Here is a 26,589-nt window from a genome sequence, read left to right on the forward strand (position 1 = left end):
GCGGAAATCTCGGTATGCTGGTAAAATTTGCTTCAAATTTCAAAAAACAATTAAGTAAAGGTACGATTACATTAGCCAGTTTATCTGCACAAACTTGTGCAGTTTGACTGTATCATAGTGTAATCGGTTCGCAGTTGTCTGCAAGCAGCCAAAATCGGCTTGACTGTCCATCTGTACGCAGTCAAAGTGGGCAGATTATCTGTGACAATGTAATCACAGTGTGATCATAGTCGACAGACAAACAGTTGATGACTGTACAGATAAATTTGACTGCTTCTGAAACTGTTGTGCAGAAGTTGTCTGCCACAGATTCTATGACAACCAAAAACTTGTTTATTCCATCCAAACACAAAGCAAAACGTTCCAGCACCAGTGTGAGAAGTGAGTGCACGTGGTTTTCCACAAGAGGGTTGGTTCCATATTCTCATATTCTCACATTCTGTGGTATTCTTCGAAATAATTTTTATTGCTTCTTGAAAGAAAACAAAAAAAAAGCAGCAAAACAACCAACAAAATGAAACAGTTTTACTATTGCAGGTACTTCCACAACCGGTGTAAATGAAGTCGGTTCGAATGACCATCTGTCTGACCAGGCCCGTACCCAGGATTTCGTTTCGGGAGGGGCCCAAAGATAAAAAAATAACTGTTACTGAAGATGGCTTATATACTTAATTCTCGGTGTGCCTTTTACGGGTGTTTTTATCAGACACTTAAAACTTTTCCACTGAAACTGTTATTGTATTAAATTTCTTCACGTTTACTGTCTTGTTATTCTGCAAACCGTCTAAATAATTATATATTTGTTTTTTATTTCGGGAGGGGCCCGGGCCCCTCGGGCCCCCCTCTGGGTACGTGACTGTGTCTAACTTACAAACTGTATTGATTTTAGTAAATTTTATAGGATTTTATATGATTCTGCCATCGTACTTTAAACGACGGTTTAAATTTTAAATACTTATAATTTTATAAATGGCAAAAATGAAATTTTAAATACTCGCATCCGCGCAAAGCTCACAAGCTCAGGAGTTTTGGCCTTTTATTTGAACCTAAATTTGTGAATATCGGTCAAGCGACCTCTACGAAAAGTGAGTGAGTTCAATTTTTGAGTATATGACCACAATTTCAGGAACAGGAAGCCAGGAATCAGGATAGCCCAAGGCTCTTTGGATATGATGCTGCGGTACAAATATTGTTTATTTTACAAAAAAGTACTTAAAATCGATCGAAATCGATTAACGAGTATTGGACCCCACTTCTATCTCTTAACCACATGTACTAACTTCTCACCGAACCGCGTTGTTAATGTCGTCATTTTCGGTCGAAATAATGAAGCTTATCACATATTTCGTAGAATTCCTAATAGAAATTACTACTGAATTTTCCGAGCTCCCCCTTCACGATAAAGTGCAATGGATCTCCAGAAGCATAGTACTGGAACGTTTTGCTTTGTACTTGGATGAAATAATTATGAAAAATAAAATAATGAATTAATGAAAAAAGTATTAGGTAGCCAAATTAAAAATTGCTGAAATTTACTTATTTGAAATTTTTTTCTAGGTTTTGTAAATATTTACCGAGTTTCCAACAGCTTATCGTTCGTTCATTAGTTCGATTATTGAATTAATTAAAGAGCGTTTGGTAATAAAATTGTGGATCTGTCAAAATCTGAACTCTGCCCCAAAGGGAATTTATACTTATAAATGATAATGATCAAAATCAGTTCAAAGTTCAGGAAGGATACAATCAAAGCACTTGACTGGGAGCTTCCCCCTTACCGTCGTATTCATTTATTTCCGACTACTATTTGTATCAAACGTCACTAAATCAGTGAAAACCAGGATACTGATAGGAAATAAGAAACAGAACAACCAAAGAACTGTAACAAAGATGATATATTTTATTATAGAACCACTTGAAATGTAAATCATACAGAGATGAAAAAAGGAAGGAAAACAAATGTGAACTTAAAAGAAATGACTACCATTTGTTTTTATCGAATATCCACGCGTTGATTTTGGACCATTTCAATTCCTACGAAGAAGTCGAAAATTGGATGTCTGATTGGCAAGGTATCCACAAATTGCCAGAGAGATTATCACTATTTCGACTATTTTTTTTAATTTTGTCATTAAAAATAAACGTTTCATTTTAACAGAAACAAGCTCACTTCATACTTGGTTAATAAATAATTTTTAGCTACGTCGATGAGCTTCGGTTTCATATTTTTTAAAACTGTGGAAAAGTTCAGTATTTGAAATTTTCTAAAATAATAACCAATCCACCATGCGCCTCCGGGCCTCGGAATTTTTTTCTAAAGTTTGAGCGATTTCTATACTTATTTTTGATATTTATAAAAAAAGAAAGAAATCCGGAGCGCATTTATATTCCTTCTTTAATTGCTTCCAAACACAACACACCAAGTAGCAACGCAACGAACTTCCGTTTGTGAGACCAGATCGACATTTTATCATAATACAATATTCCGTGAAAAGCTCTCTGCTCCACAAAATTTCTTCCAATGTGATCACTTTGTGCAGAAAAACTGCCATAAACAGCCCTCTCCCTATATTAAAGTCTGAAACCAGATTTATTTGTCTGATCAATGTAATCACAATACAGACATGAGTATGTCACAGTCAAACATAACAACTGTCAAAATATCGACTGTCGGCAGTCAAACTTGACTGTTGCAGACATTGACCTGTGAATAGTGTGATCACATTGCCAGCCCAAATTTAAACTGCAGAAAAATTACTTGTCTGTGGCAGATAAACTGTAACAGATAAACTGGCTAGTCTGATCGTAGCTTAATAATCATACTTATAAACCAACACATGTTTTGATTCATGAGGTTTAGCCATTGGAAAAAGCTGGCTTTGAATCATTTACCGATCTATCGATGTTCATTTCTATATATGTATAGTTAAGGTACGATTACATTAGCCAGTTTATCTGCACAAACTTGTGCAGTTTGACTGTATCATAGTGTAATCGGTTCGCAGTTTTTTTTTTTTATTATTCAATATTATAGTATAATTTTAAGGCACACTGCTTAAGCTCTAAGATGCCAAGGGTATTTACTAATCTTAATTACGACTAACTTAAAACTAGAAAAGTATCATTATGTAATGTAGCGGTAGCGGATTCTCGAGAAGCTATCGGTAGTGGCCGGTGAATTGAATATCGCATGAGGGTCTTCCATATGCCGTTGGCGAAGATCCATGTTGGCCGCATCCTTCGGTCCGTGTGGGTCCGCGGGAAACACCCCCAGGCTACGAAGGCCCGGCGGGTGGCCCGCATGCTGGTTTTCGAAGAGAATGAAAAAAAAGTAAATATTGTGGAAACGGGGTAAAAAGGGGATGTGGGAACAAAATGTTTGAAAACGATAAAGATCTAATTAGTTGCCATCGAGATGGTGAAGAGACAGGGAAGGGGTAACGAAAAAGTTAGTGACAAAAAAAGATCTTGTTAGTTCCAATGAAGATGGTGGACAGGGACGGGGATCGAGAGAATCGGGCGGATGTTAGTGTCGAACCTGTAGGTGGAGTTTATACTTTCTGAGCGAGGGATAACACATTACACTTGTATATCAATGTGTTTAAGGTACTGGTATATGAGAAGCATATATAAACTATCCCGACTCGCCAACACATCCCGAACCGGAACCTCAGGCGGTCTACCTCGGGCCCTAAGGGATTCCAGTAGCTTCGACCTGGCGTCACGATACTCTACGCACGACCACACGACATGCTCGATGTCCTGATAACCGTCGCCACAGGTGCAGAGACCGCTCTCCGCAAGCCCAACACGCCGGAGATGTGCGTTGAAGGTGTAGTGATTTGACATGAGCCGCGACATAACACGAATGAAATCGCGACTCACGTTCATCCCCCTGAACCAAGGTTTCGTCGATACCCTAGGGATAATGGAATGTAGCCATCGTCCCAGTTCGCCATTGCTCCATGAAGTTTGCCAACTTTCGAGAGTTTTCTGACGAGAGATACTGAAAAATTCATTGAAGCAGATTGGTCTTTCATAAATATCACCTTCTAATGCGCCCACCTTAGCCAATGAGTCTGCCTTTTCATTGCCTGGAATGGAACAATGCGAAGGGACCCAGACTAACGATATTAAATAAGACCGTTCAGATAAAGTTCGCAAGTGTTCCCGTATTTTCCCCAGGAAATATGGGGGATACTTTCCTGGCTTCATTGCCCGGAGAGCTTCTATTGAGCTTAGACTGTCCGTGACAATGAAGTAATGGTCTTTGGGCAAGGTTTCAATGATCTCAAGGGTGTACTGAATAGCAGCTAATTCTGCGACGTAAACTGAAGCCGGATCATTGAGTTTGTGAGAAGCGGTGATGTTTTGATTGAAGATGCCGAAGCCTGTGGACCTGTTGATGTTTGAACCGTCAGTGTAAAACACCTTTTCACAGTTGACTGTTCTAAATTTATTATAAAAAATATTTGGGGCCACTTGAGGGCGCACGTGATCCGGGATTCCACGAATTTCTTCTCTCATGGATTTGTCGAAAAACACAGTAGAATCAGAAGTATCCAAGAAATGAGCACGATTGGAAACAAACGAAGAAGGATTAATATTCTGAGCCATGTAATCAAAATACAAGGACATAAAACGGGTCTGAGAATTGAGCTCGACAAGCCTTTCGAAGTTTTCAATCACCATCGGATTCAAGATGTCGCATCGGATTAGCAATCGATATGAGAGATCCCAGAATCGGTTTTTCAACGGTAAGACGCCCGCGAGCACTTCGAGACTCATCGTATGAGTCGACTGCATGCAACCTAAGGCAATACGCAAACAACGATACTGAATTCTTTCCAGCTTGATGAAATGAGTGTTCGCCGCGGATCGGAAGCAAAAGCATCCGTATTCCATCACGGACAATATCGTTGTTTGGTATAACCTGATCAGGTCTCCTGGGTGGGCACCCCACCATGATCCGGTTATTGTACGAAGAAAATTGATTCTCTGTTGGCATTTTTGTTTCAGATACCTAATGTGACATCCCCAGGTGCCTTTGGAGTCGAACCAGACCCCGAGATATTTAAATGTGAAGACCTGAGCTATGGTTTCACCCCCTAGTTGAAGCTGTAATTGTGCTGGTTCTCGCTTCCTTGAAAATACAACCAGCTCAGTTTTCTCCGTAGATAACTCGATACCCATTTGAAGAGCCCATGTCGACAAGTTGTCGAGGGTATCTTGCAATGGTCCTTGGAGATCGGCAGCTTTGGGTCCTATAATGGACACAACGCTGTCGTCGGCAAGTTGTCTTAGCGTGCAAGATGTGTTGATACATTCATCAATGTTGTTCACGTAAAAGTTGTATAAAAGGGGGCTTAAGCATGAGCCCTGAGGAAGACCCATGTAACTGAATCGTATTGTCGACAAATCACCATGCGCGAAATACATGTATTTCTCGGACAACAGATTATACAAAAAGTTATTCAAAATTGGTGAAAGACCATGCTGATGCAACTTCTCAGATAGGATGTTTATGGAAACTGAATCAAAAGCCCCCTTGATGTCTAGGAAAACTGACGCCATTTGTTCTTTACGAGCAAATGCCATTTGAATTTCGGTTGAGAGCAACGCAAGACAATCGTTCGTTCCTTTGCCCCTGCGGAAGCCGAATTGTGTATCTGAAAGTAAGCCATTAGTCTCGACCCAATTGTCTAGACGAAACAGAATCATTTTTTCGAACAATTTCCGGATACAGGAAAGCATAGCAATCGGCCGATACGAATTGTGATCGGAGGCTGGTTTCCCTGGTTTTTGAATGGCGATAACTCTTACTTGTCTCCAGTCGTGTGGGACAATATTATCCTCAAGAAGCCTATTGAATAAATTCAATAAGCGCCTTTTGGCAGAGTCAGGCAAATTTTTCAACAAGATGAATTTGATTTTGTCTAACCCCGGAGATTTATTGTTACACGATAAAAGCGCAAGTGAGAACTCGACCATCGAAAAAGGTGTTTCGTTTCTGTTTGATTAAGCGACGCGCATGATTGTCTGTTCCCGAACAGAGTCAGGACATACTTTTTTAGCGAAATCGAATATCCAGCGGTTAGAATATTCCTCGCTTTCGTTTGTGGTGTTTTTGTTGCGCATTCGTCGGGCTGTGTTCCAAAGAGTGCTCATTGATGTTTCTCTCGATAATCCGTCTACGAATCGACGCCAATAACCGCTTTTCTTCGCTTTAATCAAGCTTTTCATTTTAGCGTCTAATGCCGCGTAGTTTCTGAAATTATCAGGTGTTCCGTTTTTCCTAAACTCGACAAATGATGAAGTTCTCTCCGCGTTTAATTCTGAGCACTCTTTGTCCCACCACGGGTTGGGGGGACGGATGTTAGTTTTCGCGCCGGGTACACGTTTCGTCTGAGCTTGAGTCGCGGTGTCGAGAATCAAGCCAGCCAAAAACGTGTACTCTTCCTCCGGAGGAAGTTCTTGTGTTGTTTCTAGATTCTCAGATATCAAATTTGCGTAGCATTTCCAATCAATGTTTCGTGTGAGGTCATACGAAACATTGATTGTTTCCGATGGTCTTAATCCGGTGGCGATTGAAATTACGATAGGCAGATGATCGCTACCGTGGGGATCAGGGATTACCTTCCACGTGCAACCCAACCGTAGCGATGTCGAGCAAAGGGATAAGTCCAGCGCACTTGGTCTTGCTGGTGGTGCAGGAATTCGTGTCATTTCTCCCGTATTCAAGATTGTCATATTGAAGTTGTCGCAGATATCATGGATCATAGTTGATCTGTTATCGTCGTGAAGACAGCCCCATCCCGCACCGTGTGAGTTAAAGTCTCCTAAAACCAACGTTGGTGCGGGAAGAAGCTCTATGATATCATTGAGCCGCCGATGCCCAACCGAGGCTCTTGGAGGAATGTAGATGGAAGCAATGCAAAGGTCCTTGCCTTTGATTGTAACATGACATGCGACAACTTCAATACCTGGTATCGAGGGGAGGTTAATGCGATAGAAAGAATAGCACTTTTTGATCCCCAAAAGTACTCCTCCATAGGAATCATCTCGATCCAGACGAATAATGTTAAAATCGTGGAAGTTTAAGGGTATTTCAGAAGTTAGCCAAGTTTCGCACAATGCAAATGCGTCACATTTCAGATTATTTACTAGAAATTTGAAAGGATCTATTTTTGGGATGATACTTCTACAATTCCACTGTATAACAGTGATTGTATCCGTGACCTCGGTGGGTGTCTTAGCCATCGAAGGATACGATCGCTGAAAGAAGGGGCCATTTTGCAGTCAACTGCTTCAAGAATGTTTTAACTGTAGGAATAAAAGCCATTATCAGGCTTTTAAGAGGTTCAGAAATATTGAAAGTAGACATGATCCAGTCCACAATATCAGAGAATTTAACAAACCCAGTATTTGGTAAATTTTCTGACTGATCTTTAGGGACTTTCGGGGGTTTTGTAGTCCCAGGAAGTGATGAAAATTCTTGCTCGGAATTTAATTTTCCAAGGCCTGGAGCTTTTTTCTCTGGTTTTTTGCCATCACTACCAGTTGTTGTAATTTTTCGGAACCCATCAGAGGACATCTTCGAACCCTTACTAGGGAGCTTTTGAGAAGATTTATTTCTTCTCTTTCTAATTGATGAGCTATGAGGGACAGCCGAAGATGTACCTTCGAGGGGGTCATCATATTCGCTCTCGTCAGTTGACAAGTAAGCGTAAGGATTTTCGGTAGGTGGCGTAGCACATTTCAACATTTCTGCAAAAGAGCGTTTGGAATGTTGCTTGAGTGAACGCTTCATTTTATCCTTACGCAATTTGTACACGGGACAATCAGAGAGGTCATGCGGCCCCTCCTTACAGTAGAGACACTTTTCATTGTCTCCACTGCAGGAGCTATCCGCATGACTCCCTCCACACTTTATACACCTGGATTTATTGCAACAATGGGATGCTGTATGTCCCAATTGTTTGCAATTGGTGCAGTTCATGACCCGCGGCACAAAAAGACGAACAGGTAAACGGACTCGGTCCAGGAGGACGTAATTAGGCAAAGCCGAGCCAGCGAAAGTCACCCGATACGAGTCTGATGGGATATAGGACTTAGTCCCATCCTCAGCGGTCGATACTGAACGCAATTGCTTGCAGTCCATTATCGTAACGTTCTTGAGTAGGGGGTTTTTAAAACCGCCTGCCCCATGCTTAAGAACGTCCTCGCAAGTCAGACTCGGATCGGTGATCACGCCGTCTATCTCGACTTCGCGAGCTGGTACGTATACGCGATACTCCCGCGTGAAATGCTCACTTCGAACGATCTCATTAGCCTGTTTTGCACTGGCTAACAAGACCCTAAGCTTGTCCGGGCGTACTTTCTCAATTTTTTGTACAGTATTGTATCGCGAGGACAGGTCATTAGAAAGTCTTAGAAGGTTCAATTTTTTACCGTTGGCTTTGGTCCGGATGTAAACCGCATACGGTCCGGCCGGGAGTGCAAGCCCATCGGGATAGCTTCTAATGCGAGATTTATTGCCATCAGAAGCATCCATTTGATCATCTAGGGGAAGGTCAGGCAATTCTGTGCCTTTTGTCATGGCACGGAAATGTGTCCGTGCGGGTAAATATTAGGAGGCAATAAAAATCTAATGGTACTGAACAACAGGGAAAAGAAAAAAAATACTTAGCTTTAGCTCTCGAAGGGTGATCGGCCGACAAGGCCCGGTCCTAGGCAACCGGTGAATATTCCAGTTCAATAAAGTGCAAAAAACCTCTTTGAGGAAAAAGCACTTTGTTTTTAGACTCTCACTACACTGTCCAATGAAACCAATCTTTTTATCACTATATATATTTATCACTGTTTCTAATGTACAACGATATATACGCAGCGCCCAGCGCTGGCGCTGGCTAACGGTACCACACGCAGTGCTGCTTTACACAAGCTCACAGTCGGCCTTGAGAACGGATTAATTAGAACTATCACTCGACCGCACTGATGCACACAATAGAATACGGAATGACCTTGATAACGGAATAAAACAATTCACCACGCGATTGGAGAAAGCAGAATTTACGTCCGATCGATCCGATAGTCACGGCACGAATGCTGAATCGGTTCGCAGTTGTCTGCAAGCAGTCAAAATCGGCTTGACTGTCCATCTGTATGCAGTCAAAGTGTGCAGATTATCTGTGACAATGTAATCACAGTGTGATCATAGTCGACAGACAAACAGTTGATGACTGTACAGACAAATTTGACTGTTTCTGAAACTGTTGTGCAGAAGTTGTCTGCCACAGATTCTATGACAACCAAAAACTTGTTTATTTCATCCAAACACAAAGCAAAACGTTCCAGCACCAGTGTGAGAAGTGAGTGCACGTGGTTTTCCCAAAGAGGATTGGTTTCGTGATCAATTATTTTCTAATGTGTAGAAACCAGATAGTAATAAAAAACCTGTTTTAATACACCTAGTGGTGTATTGATGGCTTTCTCGTATTATTCATATTCTCACATTCTCATATATGTGGTATTCTTCGAAATAATTTTTATTGCTTCTTGAAAGAAAACAAAAAAATCAATTGGCACAACCAACAAAATGAAACAGTTTTGCTGTTGCAGGTACTTCTGCAACCGGTGTAAATGAAGTCGGTTCGAATGACCATCTGTTAACATGACTTACAAACTGTATTGATTTTAGTCAATTTTATAAGATTTTATATGATTCGGCCATCGTACTTTAAACGACGGTTTAAATTTTAAATACTTATAATTTTAGAATTGGCAAAATGAAATTTTAAACAATTGCATCCGCGCAAAGTTCAGAAGCTCAGGAGTTTTGGCCTTTTATTTGAACCTAAATTTGTGAATATCGGTCAAGCGACCTCTACGAAATGTGAGTGAGTTCCATTTTTGAGTATATGACCACTATTTCAGGAACTAGAAGCCAGGAATAGCCCAAGGCTCTTTGTATATGATGCTGTGGCTCTTTAGTTTTATACACAAATATTGTTTATTTTACAAAAAAGTACTTAAAATCGATCGAAATCGATTAACGAGTATTGGACCCCAATTCTATCGCTTAACCACGTATCCTAACTTCTCACCGAACCGCGTTGTCAATGTCGTCATTTCCGGTCGAAATAATGAAGCTTATCGCATATTTCGTAGAATTCTTAATAGAAATTACTACTGAATTTTCCTAGCTCCTCCTTCACGATAAAGTGCAATGGATCTCCAGAAGCATAGTATCATGAAAAATTAAATAATGAATTAATGAAAAAAGTTAATTGTGATTTATGCTTGCATTTGAAGAAAAATACTGCAGAGTCAAATCAAAATCAGTTTCAAAGTTCAGGAAGGATACAATCAAAGCACTTGACTGGGAGCTTCTCCCTCACCGTCGTATTCATTTATTTCCGAATACTTTGCACCATTTCAATTCCTACGAAGAAGTCGAAAATGGGATGTCTGATTCTCAAGGTATCCACAAATTGCCAGAAAGATGGTCACTATTTCGACTTTTTTTTCTTATTCAAAATAAACGTTTCATTTTAACAAAAACCCACTCACTTCATAGTTGGATAATAAATGATTTTTAGATACATCGAAGAGCTTCGGTTTCATATTTTTAAAAACTGTGGAAAAGTTCAGTGTTTGAAATTGTCTAATATAATAACCAATCCACCATGCGTCTCCAGGCCTCGGAAAAATTTTCTAAAGTTTGAGCGATTTCTATACCTATTTTTGGTATTTATAAAAAAGGTAAAAAAAACGGAGCACATATATATTCCTTCTTTAATTGCTTCGAAACAAACCAAGTAGCAACGCAACGAACTTCCGTTTGTGAGATCAGATCGATATTTTATCATAATGCAATATTCCGTGAAAAGTTCTCTGCCCCACAAACTTTCTTCCAATGTGATCGCTTTGTGCAGAAAAACTGCAATAAACAGCCCACTCCCTATATTTAAGTCTGTACCCGAGTACATCAAAGTTAGAACAAATTGATATTTGATTATGATAGTAACATCAGATTGAGATCCTAATATAATATCGACTCAACAAATTTTCAATTAATATCACATTGTGTTATCATTTTACTGTTTAAAGGCAAAAGTTTTGTGAAACTCAAAAAATGAAAATATTAAAATCAACAACTTAGCGAATCCATTGAAATATAGCAAATTTCAAATGGCGGCACAAAAATACAAAGTTAAGTTTCATTGGAAGAATTATTCCTTCAATCCTTTTACAAAAATGCTTTGACATCTTGCCGAGATCCTGCAGTTGACCGCAACCATAACCGTGAAGAAACGATTTTTTTAACCTTTTTTCAACTTTTACGCAAATAATGCTCTTTCTTTTCAACCACAAGAATATTGGTGTCAAACCACACGTCTGTGAGGCATTAGATAAGTTGGCGATTATCGGTACCACGTTTGTCTGAAGCAGGTCAATCTGAATAGTGCCTTTGGCATTCCCATCTCGCTGATCGTCTACCGTAGAAGGAGCTTATTTCAGAATTTGATATGAGAAATATATTTGACATCATCGATTTCCTTCTAGATACGTTAAGTATCCGATCCTGTAACAATTTTTGCGTTCAGGTAAAAAAAAAAGTTTCGATATTTGTAATCATACGACGTCGCGAAGCTCATTTCAAAGTTTTTAGACCATTATTTCCAGTGCATCCAGAAATCGGGGACCTGGATTGCGAAAATAATCTACTCGCCAAACCCGTTTTGAAAATATCCATAACTTTATATCCAACAGTATGAAAAAATTAATTGTTTACGAAGTTCGAACATCGATCATTGAATGATCCAAGAGCTAATTCTTGATAATACTTTAGTGGCTTAGATGAGCCACCAAGAAAATATATGGATGCGGGATGGAAGCGACACAACGAGTGTGAATTGACAGAAACTACCTGCATACAACTTTGTGAAACAACACTGCTTGTCATATAACCGAACATTTTCCATCTCCTGATAGCTAGCACTTACAGTCCATAGCAATCGCAAAAAGTTCGCATTCCAAAACACCTAAGTTCGAAACCGGATTCTCTCCGCGGTAGTGTGAAGATTGTATGAAATCTTTTTTTTTTCTTGCTTGCGAGTAATATCGTCTAATTGTATACTATCCCGGACTTTTTTGGCTGTTCTATTTTTAGATTATGCTCGTGACGTGTCATTTCGAGAAAATCTACATCATATTAAGTTTTCAATTTGCTTTCACTGAGAGCAAAACTAGTATCCAGTTTGATGTCACACAGCATTTTTTTTGCTTTCAATTTTGATCTTTTAACCGTTAAAACGACCAAAACGATAGCAAATTAAGTAATCGATATATACGAACAGCACAACATCAAATTGAGTTTTCTTTTTAATCTCACACTCTACTCGGGTAACCACTTTGATTTGTCTGATCAATGTAATCACAATACAGACATGCTCAAAAAGTCTGTCACAGTCAAACATAACAACTGTCAAAGTATTGACTGTCGGTAGTCAAACTTGACTGTTGCAGTCATTTAACTGTGAATAGTGTAATCACATTTCCAAACGAAAAAGGCGGGTGGGTAATGTCAGAGACATAACTGGATGTCGTGAATACGTAAACAACTGACATGTTCCTTAACACTTCCGAATATCAATTAGTTGATCAATTGTATGAATTATGCAAGCATTCCCCTTTTCCACATTTTTCGCAAAAACAAAGAAGGCTTCACTTGATCTAGATTACTGTGAATTTCACACAGCGAAAAGTGCACAAATCTAACCAAACTGTTCTAGATTTGCACTAAACTGAGGATATTTCCTTTCGATTTGCGAACAACAAATCCTGATAGTTCCTTAGAAAACTTTTAGAGCCATTAGAACGGTTGATTTTGTGTAATGCTCTCCACCGTTGCTTTTTCACCAATGCAAACAAATAACTGGCAGCTGTGACGTAATCACTCTTGTCGGAGGCGAAACTAGCTTTGCAAACGACACAAAATACGTCTGCTCGCAGCTGCGATAGAATCCAAACTGATCCAATTTTTGTTGAGAGGCTTGTTTTTACCTGATTTCGTTTGTAGCTTTTTCACTAATAGGCGGTCCTAACGGCTATAAAAATAGCCGCATACAGAGTTTTAATGTCGATTATTTCATTTCGAATTTGCATAATTTATTGAAAAAAAACTATCTATATGCTGTAGGGATTCGTTTCTAGCATTCAGAAGGGTCAAATTGCGTAATTCTCTGCGACATTAAACTCTGGAACATTTTTCGCAAAAACAAAGAACTTCACTTGATCTCGATTACTGAGAATTTCACACAGCGAAAAGTGCACAAATCTAACCAAACTGTTCTAGATTTGCACTAAATTAAGTTATTTCCCTTCGATTTGCGAACAACAAATCCTAATAGTTCCTTAGAAAATTTTTAGAGCCATTACAACGGCTGATTTTGTTTAATGCTCTCCACCGTTGCTTTTTCACCAATGTCAATGACTGGCAGCTATGACGTAATCGCTCTTGTCGGAAGCGAAACTAGCTTTGCAAACGACACAAAATACATCTGCTCGCAGTGGCGATAGAATCCAAACTGATCCAATGATGAATTTGTTGAGAGGTTTGTTTTTACCTGATTTCGTTTGTACCTTTTTCACTAATGGGCGGTTTAATTTCTATTATTTCATTTTGGATTTGCATTTCATTGAAAGAAACTATCCGGATGTTGTACGGGATTCATTCCTGCCTTGCAGGAGGACCAAATTGTGAAACTCACTACGATATTAAACACTGCTCGGAACATTTCCTCGAACGATTTGTTGTACGGCAGCAGATATTTTGTTCTCTTCCTCAGAACGCTTTCTGATTAGCTGGTGTTGACATGGGTCAAATGAAACAGGTTTTTCAATAGTGTACTAATGAAATACTTCAATGCTTTTTCTTTACACGCTTAAGTTGAAAAATTTCGATTCTATTGGTAGTTAGATTATATAAATCCTTTCACAGATCACTGAGCTATGAGCTTTCAAAATACGAGAAAGGCAATCGCGTCTTATGAATTATCCTCTTTGATACTCGTTTATACCAAACATTTCAAAAAAGTTTAATTTTGAATTATTTGAGATTATGTCACACAACTGAATATTTTATCATAAATTTGTGATCATATTTCCGATGGCATGTAGCAAAAATTATGTTGATTCGTTAGATACAACAAGAGATATTCACGATCAAAAACTTATCACTCTCTCAGAGGGTAAATTTTGAAAAGGCACCCCATAGTAAAGTAAGTCGTATTCACGACAATATAAACTGCCGAAAAATTACTTGTCTGTGGCAGATAAACTGTGACAGATAAACTGGCTAGTCTGATCGTAGCTTTAGTATTGTATACCGTGTATTGTCGCGCGGTCCGAGCGACGTGTGTCGAGGATTGAAGGGGCGTTTCTTTTTGATCGGAAATATAAAACTGATTTTGCCGTTTACACAAAACAGAACAAACTTATAAAACCGATACACTGAAGAAGGATGTAAATAACATTCCGAAATACGTATCTGTATTATAACGCTTGATACACTTTTGTGAAAATAGTGACTTTGTGAGAGTGTAATGACGTGACATAGAGGAATTAAACGGTACAACAACAGTACTATTAGCGTTTATACAAGCTTTTGATTCATTGGCACATTTTCATTCTACGACTTGTTACTCTCTTTTCGTAATTGTAGGATTTTTCTTGTATGGAGGATGCCTTTGCTATACTGGCTTCTACAGTGGACTAAACTGGCCGGTTCTGGTTCCCTCCTTCTCTTTTAACCCAATATGTCCTAGTTGATAGTTTACACTTCAAATTTCTTTGTATATTAAAATTGATTTCAAGTGTCAACGTTTTATTTGGATTAAAACCTTGAAAAGTTCACACAAATTACCAAAGAAAAATAAGCAACATATTCGTATGAATCTTATGTTCGAGACAAAAAGGTAATGCTTCCATCTTTTGATAAACCATTGCCAAAGATTTGAATTTGTTATTTCTGCAGCGAAATTCCAAGAATATATGTTAAACAATAAAAAATTGTTGGTAACATTTGAACGTATGATATATCATACCATGGGATAAAAAAGCAGTATTTTTTCCAAAGCGTATCGTTAACCGATAAACTCGAGTATAAGAAGTTTCTGATTAGTTGAAGTCTTTCGAAAACCTCTTACCAAATCAAATCCATTTTGTTATATCTTCGAAATGTGGAATATTCAAAAACATGGCTGCAAAAAATAGTAATAAGGATAGGGTCTCTTTAGGATTGGACGAACACATGAACATGGAGTAGAACGCTAACTTAAAAAATTAGAGGGTTGTATTCAAGACACGACCGAGCACAATAACATTAAAAATGGAACATTTCTAGGGTCTTCATAATAAATACAAAAAAAAAAGATGATAATGATGATGATACACTAAACTAAAAACTTATTCAATTGACTAATTACAAAATTGCTCTAGTTTAGGCGCTTAGATTGTTAGCGAATGATAAAATTGACAATTAGATTCATTCTTGATAATTGATTCAATTTTGGTCCCTTTCCACAAATTTTTACATTGTTAAGTTTTTGAATAGCGTCCTTTAACTAGAAGTCAACTATGATGAATTCAAAGTTACTTGAAAGCTCAATTTTAGATACAAACTAAACCTAAAGATTTAAACCTGAACAAATGAAACTATTTTATTTTACTATAATAATTTTCGAGAAACATACAAACTTATTAATTTTACAAACAGTTAATCGATCCAAGAGAAGATTTTATTCATTTTAACGAAAAATGTTTTACCAGTAAACTCAGTAATAGTATAATTTAATTAACCCTTCTTAAAAATCGTCGATAATCTTCGGAAAGTCTCGGTAAATAATATGGCAACAATACGAGGAAGAAAACATGTGAAACAGTCCGCATACAATATTTAGTTACTTACATTAATTTTCGCTTTGACATATTAGGAATATACGGAATGGATATGCAACAAAACTCCAAAATTTTGTTCATATTGTAACTTGATGTTATTAACACATGAATAAACATTGCCATAGTTACGACGTGTGTAGCCATCAGACGCTTATTGTTTTGAAGCAAATAATAATTGAACTGAAACTGGCGGTTAACCAAATTCTACGATGGTTCCTATTCAAACGATACATGTAAAATCGCAGGTAAACTTACCTTGAGCTTATCTTTGATACTATATGATATTGCATCTAATAATTCAGTATATGTGAGCCTGTGGAACTCATTTATACTACCAAACCGAGGAGGCCGCTTTTAGATAAGTTTCAGAATTCAATTTTGAATCTTTTGAAGCGTTTAATTCCTGGTGGGACAACAACTTGTTCAGTCACATACAATGAAAAAGAAATATCTATGAATATCATCATCACACAACTTTATACTGAATCCATTTGCGCGCCACCTTTTCGTTCGTATGGGAATGGAGATTTAAGTATGCAAACCAATCCGTTGCCAAATTTAAACATTTTGAAGCTTTGAAATCATTTAAATGAGGAAAATCCTTTAACAAATCATCGGAGAACAAGCGCTGCAAATTTGATCCGAAAAATCTATCGCCGATAATTCTAAATTGGCCTAATAGTTACCAGAGAACCAAAATAAAATACTCAATTCAAACCAATTTTTCAATTGTATACAATTGAAATATTCAAATGAAGTTATGTCATAAGTTTATGGTAAATGTTTCCGAATCGATTGGTTGTTGAATTATATAAAACCATCAACAAATGACTGAGTTATAAGCGTTCAAAATTGTGACAGAAAAATGTTACGCGATTAGTTTTGCATGTTTTAAATTGACACCCAGCCTCGGGAAGCGAAGTGTAAAGCATTTTTAATGGCAAAATCGACCAAAAATTTGCTCAATACATGGGATATTTCAAAAGAATCGGTAACCACGCTGATTCGGTTCTTCAATAGCTAGATAATATATAAGATACTCAAGCGAACACGGTGTAGCGCACACATCAGGAAATTTTGCCAACACATAATGCAAAAACGACAATCCAGCAAGTGAACGCATATACAATCCAGTCATCAGCTCACTGGACGAGATACTTGTTTCTAGAGATGGGAACATTATCGATATTTATCGATAGTATCGATATAAGCTTGAAACCGACGATATCGATAATTTACAGTGTAGACAAAAAATATCGATATTCGATATTGCTTCCATGGCTGCATTTGGAATTCCAATTTCATGTTTTTATTTCGCTTGCGTAGTTTATACTGAATGAGAGATTACTCCGAAATAAGTAAACCTAAAATTAACTCTCTACTGATCCTCTATAGGATGTAAAGTATTTAAAGTTCTACTCAATTTCACAGAATAGTCATTGTTGAAAAACACAAAAGCAGTTTATTTCGCTATCGCTAGATAAATCTTAGTTTATTCAGAAAAATGTATTGAATAAACTGCTATTTCTTTGGGGGCTGTCCATAAAAGACGTCACGCCGCAAGGGGGAGGGGGGTGTTTCATAAAACGTGACCTTTTGTGACAGGGGGGGAGGGGAGAGGTTTTTGGAATGTGACGTCCAATATTTTCAATGAGCGCATTTTTGAAATACCTAATTATATTACTGCTTTGCCCTATTTCCTGAAAAAATCTCCCTAATAAACGTTTACATTCTATAGGCAAACGTGTATTTGTTGATGTAAAAGCTTCTTCTTTCAGTAATTTGATTTTCTAGCATTGATTTTAGTATATGATAAGAATTTCTCTTATCTGATTCTGATGCAGTTTATTCAATTGTACTCCATTTGAAAAAGGGCGGGAGATCAACGATTTCAGACGTAGATCATGTCATGTCTTATCTTGATCATATGTGATTTTCCTCCATCAATATCAAAGCTTATCCAATCATTAAATGATTGAACTCACATAAATCAAGAATCATTTTAGCTCAAAATCACTACCCATTGTGTGACGGAAGATCAGTACCGATATTGATCGATGTGATTTAAAATTCACTGATCAACTTATCATGAAAAGATTCTCCGGCAGTGATCTCGTTTTGATGAGGTTTTGATCTTTATTTTCTCAGACCTGTATGCTACACTAAGGAAATATTATTCTTTACCTAAAACAATAATATATCTGTGTACTCCTAGGAGGAATAAAACAGATTATTTAAATGTTTCATCAATTTCATCCAAATACTTTTGTTAATCTATATAATTGATATTAATAAAATAATTCCGATGATTTTGTAGTTTTAGGGATATTTTTTAATCTAATGACAGTAAATCGATTTTTCCCTCATATTTGTATGGTTTGTCATACATATTGAGAATGTATTGAGATGCATTTTATTTATTTTGAATTCGTGACATGTGACATAGGGGGGGTAGGGGGTCTTTACTTCTGTGACAATTTGTGACAAAGGGGGGATGGGGAGTCAAAAATCGTCAAAAAAGCGTGACGTCTTTTATGGACAGCCCCTTGTCGAATTTCCGATCAACGACAATGGTAAAAAATGGGTTTGCGTTGTGCAGCAAGCAAAGTGCAACAAAAAAGCAACCAGTAATTTTAGTCGGAGTATAAGATAATGGTACAGTGAATTATCCGAGAGCGTCCACAAGAAAAATCCTACGCATTTTCGAGATATCTTGTTCCCTAAATATTTTTAAACCTTCAAGTCTCAAACTGATTTTCCCCTCGTTTTTAAGAAAGTTCAACAATAAGCTTGAACACATGTTGGTGTTCCCTGGGCATGTGTCCATAAAAAGTATACAAGCAAACGCGATGTGTTGATAAACATCATAGTTCTGTTAGAATTAGAGATAGTACAACAATTTGATGAATTTATGACAAGAATCAGCCCGAATCCGTGTCAGAAATTATCGTAATAAAAAAACTGTTTGAATGAGACTGTTTGCAAGACTACATTCTTACCAGCCGCTACCTAATTTTGGGTCGAAACCTACCCAAAATTAACTAAAGTGCATCTCCCCAATTTTGGGTAACGAGTGATGACCTCAAAATTTAGGAAAATGTAAGTTCAGTACAAGTGTTATGCCATAAAAAAGCACACTACCCATTTTGCCGATCAACAACTCAAAGTTTGAGTAGATAACGACCTGATTTTGGGTAGCTTATAGAAGAGCTCGACAATGAGTGATCTCTCCTCAAAAAATAGGTAGAAATGATTTTCAGTGTAGAGAAAGGCATTATCACAGCACTAGTTAAATTAAGAAAAGGAGTTTTTGCCTTTCTCATATATGAAGGCTATGCAATCACTTTGAAAATAAGCTCTTTACATACCATTCGACTGACAAAATTATCGATATTTATCGATAATATCGATATCGGACTGCGCAGTATCGATATTATCGATAACCGATTATTGTCGATATTTCCCATCTCTACTTGTTTCATTCGCAGGTAAGCATCAACTAGGCAAAGAAATATTGTGCAGCATATATTTATAGATTTCTCTTCATACTACGCAGAACGATGCGGTGTGGGTCTGAGTGATGAAAAAAATCACAATTTTTGTGATTTTTTTCAGAATTATCGTTCAAATGTTTTGCTTGATTAAAAGCATCATTCGAACAACATTTTGAAATTTTTTCGTGGAAAAATATTGTGAAATTGGAGAAGGGGGTGAAGAGGTATTTTTGATAACGCTTCTTAAAAATCATGATTTGCGGTGTCCACTGTATCTCAGCGCAGACTACTCAAAAGTGAACAAATGAACACAGCATAGTTAGAGTAAAAGTTTTTCTAGACCCCAATGTTTCTGTTTGATTTTTTTATTCTGGTAAACCTTCCCAAAGTAACAAACAACGGAAAGGAAAACGTTGGGTTCTGGTTTTTCATATGTAGAAAGTAAGTGCAAAATTTGAAAAAAATTGGCGCAGTAGTTTTTGAATGACGATGGACACAGAGTTTCAAAACCTGCTTTCGAGAAAAACGTGTTTAGTTTTTTGTCTATAAAATCAATGGAAACAATTTATGACTACAGGGAGCCCGTAGGGTCTAACATTTTAAAAAAATCATATTTTTGCCTTTCTCATATAGAAAGGTTATGCAATCACTTGAAAAACCGACTAGTGAAAATTGGCCCGGAGGGCCAAGTGTCATATACCATTCGACTCAGTTCATTGAGCTGAGCAATGTCTGTGTGTGTATGTGTCAAATAATCTAACTAGGTTTTCTCGGAGATGGCTCAACCTATTTTGTCAAACTTAGATTCAAATGAAAGGTCTCGTGATCCCAAACGGAATTCCCTAATTTCATCCGGATCCGACTTCCGGTTCCGGAATCATAGAGTAAAGTGTGTTCAATATTGTACACCGTCACTTAAACCGGCGAAACAAAACGCGTAAAAATTTTCTAAACTGGTCTTAAAACTACACATATCGATAGTCATTATCAGTAGGCAACTAAACAAATCGATTCCGGCTATCCTGGTTCCCGGTATCCGGTTCCGGAAGTACCGGAAAAAGTGCTCATATATACCAAAATAGATCTCACTCACTTTTCTCAGCGATGGTTTGATCGATTTCCACAAACTTAGATTTAAATGAAAGGTCTTCCGATCTCATACGGAATTCCGGAATTTCATCCGGATCCTACTTCCGGTTCCGGAATTATAGAGTAAAGTGTGTTCAATATTGTACACCGTCACTTAAACCGGCGAAACAAAACGCGTAAAAATTTTCTAAACTGGTCTTAAAACTACACAAATCGATAGTCATTATCAGTAGGCAACTAAACAAATCGATTCCGGCTATCCTGGTTCCCGGTATCCGGTTCCGGAAGTACCGGAAAAAGTGCTCATATATACCAAAATAGATCTCACTCACTTTTCTCAGCGATGGTTTGATCGATTTCCACAAACTTAGATTCAAATGAAAGGTCTTCCGATCTCATACAGAATTCCGGAATTTCATCCGGATCCTACTTCCGGTTCCGGAATTATAGAGTAAAGTGTGTTCAATATTGTACACCGTCACTTAAACCGGCGAAACAAAAAACGTAAAAAAAAATTCTAAACTGGTCCTAAAACTACACAAATCGATAGTAATTATCAGTAGGCAACTAACCAAACCGATACCGGCTATCCTGGTTCCCGGTATCCAGTTCCGGAAGTACCGGAAATAGTGTTCATATATACCAAAATAGATCTCACTCACTTTGCTCAGCGATGGTTGATCGATTTCCACAAACTTAGATTCAAATGAAAGGTCTTCCGGTCCCATACGGAATTCCTGAATTCCATCTGGATCCGACTTCCGGTTCCGGAGTTATAGGGTAAAGTGTGTTTAATATTGTACACCGTCACACAAACCGGCGAAACAAATAAACGTAAAAAAAATCTGAACTGGTCTCAAAAATATACAAATTGATAGTCATTATCAGTAGGCAACTAAACAAACCGATTCCGGCTATCCTTGTTCCGGTATCCGGTTCCGGAAGTACCGGAAATAGTGTTCATATATACCAAAATAGATCTCACTCACTTTTCTCAGCGATGGTTTGACCGATTACCACAAACTTAGATGCAACTCAAAGGTCTTCCGGTCCCATACGGAATTCCTGAATTTCATCCGGATCCGACTTCCGGTTCCGGAGTTATAGGGTAAAGTGTGTTCAATATTGTAGACCGTCACTTAAAATATTTTCGGATGCAACATACGAGGTCTGTTAAAAAAGTTCCCGGAATTTTTTAATTGCGCGCGTCTGGAGAGTCCGGTAGTCAAATTTTTTTTTATTATGTTGGTACATATGTCCCTAATGTATGGTGAAATTTTCAGCTGTATTCATTGTTTACATTCTGTCTTGTAGCGGCTGGTGTAGACGTGTTTTTTTGAGCTCGGCGATTTTTGTTAGTTTAAACAATGGAAGAATTGAAGAGACGAAGAATTTGTATTAAATTTTGCGTGAAAAATGAAATAAATTTTAACCAAGTGTGCGAAATGTTACAGAGAGCCTACGGTGAGTCTGCTATGAAAAAAAACAATTGTTTACGAGTGGTATAAGCGTTTCCAAGATGGCCGCGAAGACGTTGAAGACGACGAACGCTCCGGTCGACCCAGCACGTCAATAATCGATGAAAATGTGGGAAAAGTGGAAAAAATGATTATGGATGATCGCCGAATCACTATTAGAGAAGTTGCTGATGAAGTTGGCATATCAGTTGGCTCATGCCATCATATTTTTTCAAATGTTTTGGGCATGAAACGAGTGGCAGCAAAATTCATCGTTGCTTATTCGTGATTTTTTGGCTAAAAACAAGACTTTAATCATGCCCCAACCTCCTTATTCACCAGATGTTGCTCCGTGTGATTTTTTCCTGTTCCCAAAGTTGAAGAGACCCATGAAAGGACAGCGTTTTTCATCGATTGAAGAGATAAAGGCAAAATCGCTGAGAGTGCTACAGAGCATTACAAAAAGTGACTATCAGGGGTGTTTCGAAGACTGGAAAAAACGCTGGCATAAGTGTATTATATCTAGGGGGGATTACTTTGAAGAGGACCATATAGATGTAGACGAATAAATATTTTTTTAGAAAAATGAGAATTCCGGGTACTTTTTGAACAGACCTCGTACATTTAAATCGTAATTTAGAGTGCGTACTAGAAGAGTTTGTGTGTCATGTTAGTTGGTGGCCGTACGAACCGACTTTGATTATACCGGTTCTCGGGTTCCGGTGCCGGAAGTGCACATAATAGTGAACCCACTGCGTTTCCTTTATAATGATCTACGCAATCAAAGCACTGTTTTATTCTGTATGTTATGCATAAACAATCTCTTGGTTTCTTTTAAAAATCGAAGAGAAAAATTTGAATAGAATACCGCATTATTATATGTACATGAGAAAGGCATCATTACACTACTAGGTGGATTAAAACAAGTTTTCTTGTATAATTAATTATAATGAAAAATTTCAAGAATGGTTTTGTCAAGTTTTGAAGTCAATCGAAGTAGAAATCTTTGGCCTGTACGCCGAGTTGTTGCTTCTTCGCAGAATGAGATAGCCATACACAAAAATCTATAACTTCCAAAGATTCGTTCAAATAGGCTTGAAAATTTCACAGAATATTCTTGAAATGTTTTACTATAAGAAAATATAAAAAAAAAGAATTAAAGATTTTTCAAAAATGTTAGACCCTACTCGCCCCGTAAGGTGGAATTCAGTGTCAAAATAATACACGCAAAATTCCAATTACATGAATTGAACGAATCATTGCACAAAGCATATCGTGCAAAACCGACACATAGAAATGCGGAATATTTTTAGTGATTAAGTGCTGTGGGCACGTTTTGTTCGCTAGTATAACAGGTACTAAATTGATGGGTAGAAATCATGAGTATTTTTAATTGACTAATATGAGGAAGAAATATTTGTGCATGTTGTTTAAGACGATCAGTTTAATCATTCAATTAATAACCAAAATGCTCTTGATTTTCTCGCCTATAGCGAAATTTTTCATTCTTTGTTGCTGCTCAAAATCTTTGGCATGAGCTGAGTACTGCTCATTCGGTTCATAAGCGAGAGATATGAATGCTCAATGCGATACTTGTGGTCGATTGATCACCTATACATCTATGCAATTCCTCAAAAACACTCAGATAGATAGTAGTTCCCATAGACAATACCAGTAGTAAAAAATCGCTATTCAAGTACCCCTGAAAATACAAATCTGCGAATATTTTGCGTTATAAATTGAAATTATTCGGTTTCATTTGATTTATTTACATGTTATACGTCAATCGTTGCCTTCATTTTACTTACAGATTCATGAAAAAGACAAATGAAAAAATTTAATTAAAATTCGACATAAATGTATTTCTATTATGCTTGTCTACCTTTTATATAATAAATAGGCATAGAATTCGCTCAAATTAAAGAAACATTTTTCGAAGAGTGCTCGTTGAATACATTATTTGTACTCTGCACATCAACAGAAATGTTGATAGTTCCTAAAAACCATCTGTTGTTCGAATAATTTGTTCGATTAAGTTTTATTTCACGATTGTTAAGTTTAGAGACTGTTTGAACGACAAGAGAACGACATTATCACACCACTAGGTGAATTTGGAGGTTTATTTTCTGACAAAGAGTCAAGTCTTGGTTAGCTTAACGATAACTGAAAGAACAGTAATTCGTTAATGACTTTATAGAATAGTTGCACCGGTTGCCAATCCGGAACAGACTCCATTTGTCATACAGCACTCCGATTTAGCCTATAAGACTACACGCAACCCCTGAAGGAACCCACACATTTGTTACCCTGCTGTCATAATTCCAGCACGATATGATTGGCGATTAATAGAACAAGCCAATCGAATCGAGAAATCAAAACTCTATTATAGCGGATTTCAAGAAAAATGGAGTCGCCTTTGGGCAGTGAAGCTTGTCAGGGTTGTTATGATCGCATGCTCAGCCGAACAAGTTCATTTATGTAAAAAGTGCAATAAAATAAATAGTATCCAAACTAAGCAGCATATTTTACCGGGCGCCTTGCCGTGATCAGAAACAAGCACATATGTTTATGGTGTACAAATACAATAACAAGCAACGCTTTAATGTCTCACTTCTACTGGACAAGTATCTAGTTACAAGCTACAAACGCGCGAAAAATGTCTTGCAGGTCGAAAGAAAACACAAAACGAACTAATCCAGTGGTACCTTCAAATTGTACATAATTAACAATAACACAAGAAGGCTTCAGGGCGATTTTGATGTTGATTAGCAAATTGGTGGGTCCCGGATAGTATGCGAATTAGTTGCACTGGGAAACTGAGCCACGGTACACTGCATAAAGTCATGGGCCTTAATACAAAAAGCTAAGTGTGACTAATGATTTATGTCGTCTCTCTCACAGATGGTTTTTTTCTGAAACCTACTGCAGATCTAGCTACAACCCATACACCACATAGACACTAGTTTTGCGCTCCACGGAAATAATATTGTTAGGTACTAACGTTGGCAGTGGTGCCAAGTTATATTCATTCGCTAAACTCTACATAACTTATAGTACAGCAACGTTTCGGTTTAAACAACATTGAATCGAATATTTATTCAGAAAATCTTACATCACTGATGTAAGCCGCTAAACGTGAGGCAGGTATAAATTCTGCGCTGATTTATGGAAAACATATTTCGCACAATTCTTGAAATACCATACTGTCGGTAAACGAAAAATCATTTAAAGATTTTGTACAAATGATTTTCTATTATTTATAGTAGCCCCGAGTGACTATTCGTTCGTAGTGGCGTGCTTACCAAAGAAATAAACAAGCGAAAAACTATTTCAGATTGCACGGCTTCTTCATCTTTGCAAATAGCTTACCACTTGAGGCGACCTGAAACTTGATAAGATTGGACTATGCGATTTCAACGGGGTTTGTATCAGCTTCAGCAGACTGGCGAAACAGGAACCGTAATCATAACAGCAACAGGTAACTTCTGACACTTTATCAACAGAAACCAAAGGCTCAACAAAACGCTGCCGGCTTGCTATATTTTTTTCAATCGAACTGGGATTTTGTGGACCAGAAGATTTAATGCATTAGATAATAGCTACTGGCCTACTAAGTCCCAACTTGTTTGGAAATTGTTCAACAGATAGCAAGCGGCTGGCTTCAGAGAAACATAAAATTCGGATGGATGGCCGCAGCGATTGGAACAAGGAAAATATGCACTGAGTTGGGATTTTCGAGTGACATTAACGTTTGCTGCATGTTCGAAACCGTTGATTTCCGTAATGCCCTTGGAAATCCCAAAATGTTGCATGTCACAACAAATTTAGGAAACCAATTTTACTTACTTTCTTCACTTCGTTGATTCGGCAATTATCTCGCTTCTTAATTCGAAACTCCATGATGGTATCATCTAAACATATATCAAAATAATCACAAATAATCTTCCACACACATAAAAAATAAATAAAATATTTGATTCAATTCCACGTTGTAAACAAATACGTAAAATGAACTCTGCACTATGATATACTATAAAATAAAGACTGACGGTATCAGACAATAGAACGCAGCAATTTAACAATGGCAGACATGTGTTGAAGTGCAGCGTGGAGATAATATCTCGGTTGATTTATCAAATGGTCATAAAGACAAGTGACAGTTTTTCTTTGTTTACTTTTTCTTCCGATTATTGTGACGTGAATACGAAAGTTTTCTTGGATTGTACAATTCTAATTGAAAGTCGAAGGTTTCGGGCATCATTTTATACAGAGAGTTGAGTTCTTAACGTGGAAGCCGCTTGGTAATTAATAGAAGCGGTAATTATTAAACAAGAATTTACATGAGAGACTAAAAATTTTTAGAATTGACAATAAACTGGTTGAACCATGTAGGGTAAGATGAAGAAAAACGTACCCTTGATAAAGAATGCTTCCCAAACTCAATTCAAAACTAATATTCTTGGCGGAAATTTTTATTAGATTAAAAGATCATCATAACAAGTAATATTTACAAAACGTTGTAAGCAAAATTGGAAGTAGAGAGAATAAAAAACTAAACATATTGTGTTCAATCATAAATCAAATAAACA

General features: G+C 37.5%; 1 protein-coding gene across 1 annotated transcript in view; it reads right to left on the bottom strand.

Annotated features, from left to right (window-relative positions):
- The window catches only part of LOC131436128 (protein cortex), a 147,379-nt gene extending 121,304 nt beyond the window's left edge, over positions 1-26,075 (bottom strand). The window contains exon 1 of the mRNA XM_058604633.1: positions 25,847-26,075. Within this exon, the coding sequence (XP_058460616.1) occupies positions 25,847-25,900 (54 nt within the window). The 5' untranslated portion in view covers positions 25,901-26,075. The remainder of the gene's footprint in view (positions 1-25,846) is intronic.
- Positions 26,076-26,589: the final 514 nt, after the last annotated feature.

Source organism: Malaya genurostris, chromosome 3 (genome assembly GCF_030247185.1).
Source record: "Malaya genurostris strain Urasoe2022 chromosome 3, Malgen_1.1, whole genome shotgun sequence".
NCBI lineage: Eukaryota > Metazoa > Arthropoda > Insecta > Diptera > Culicidae > Malaya > Malaya genurostris.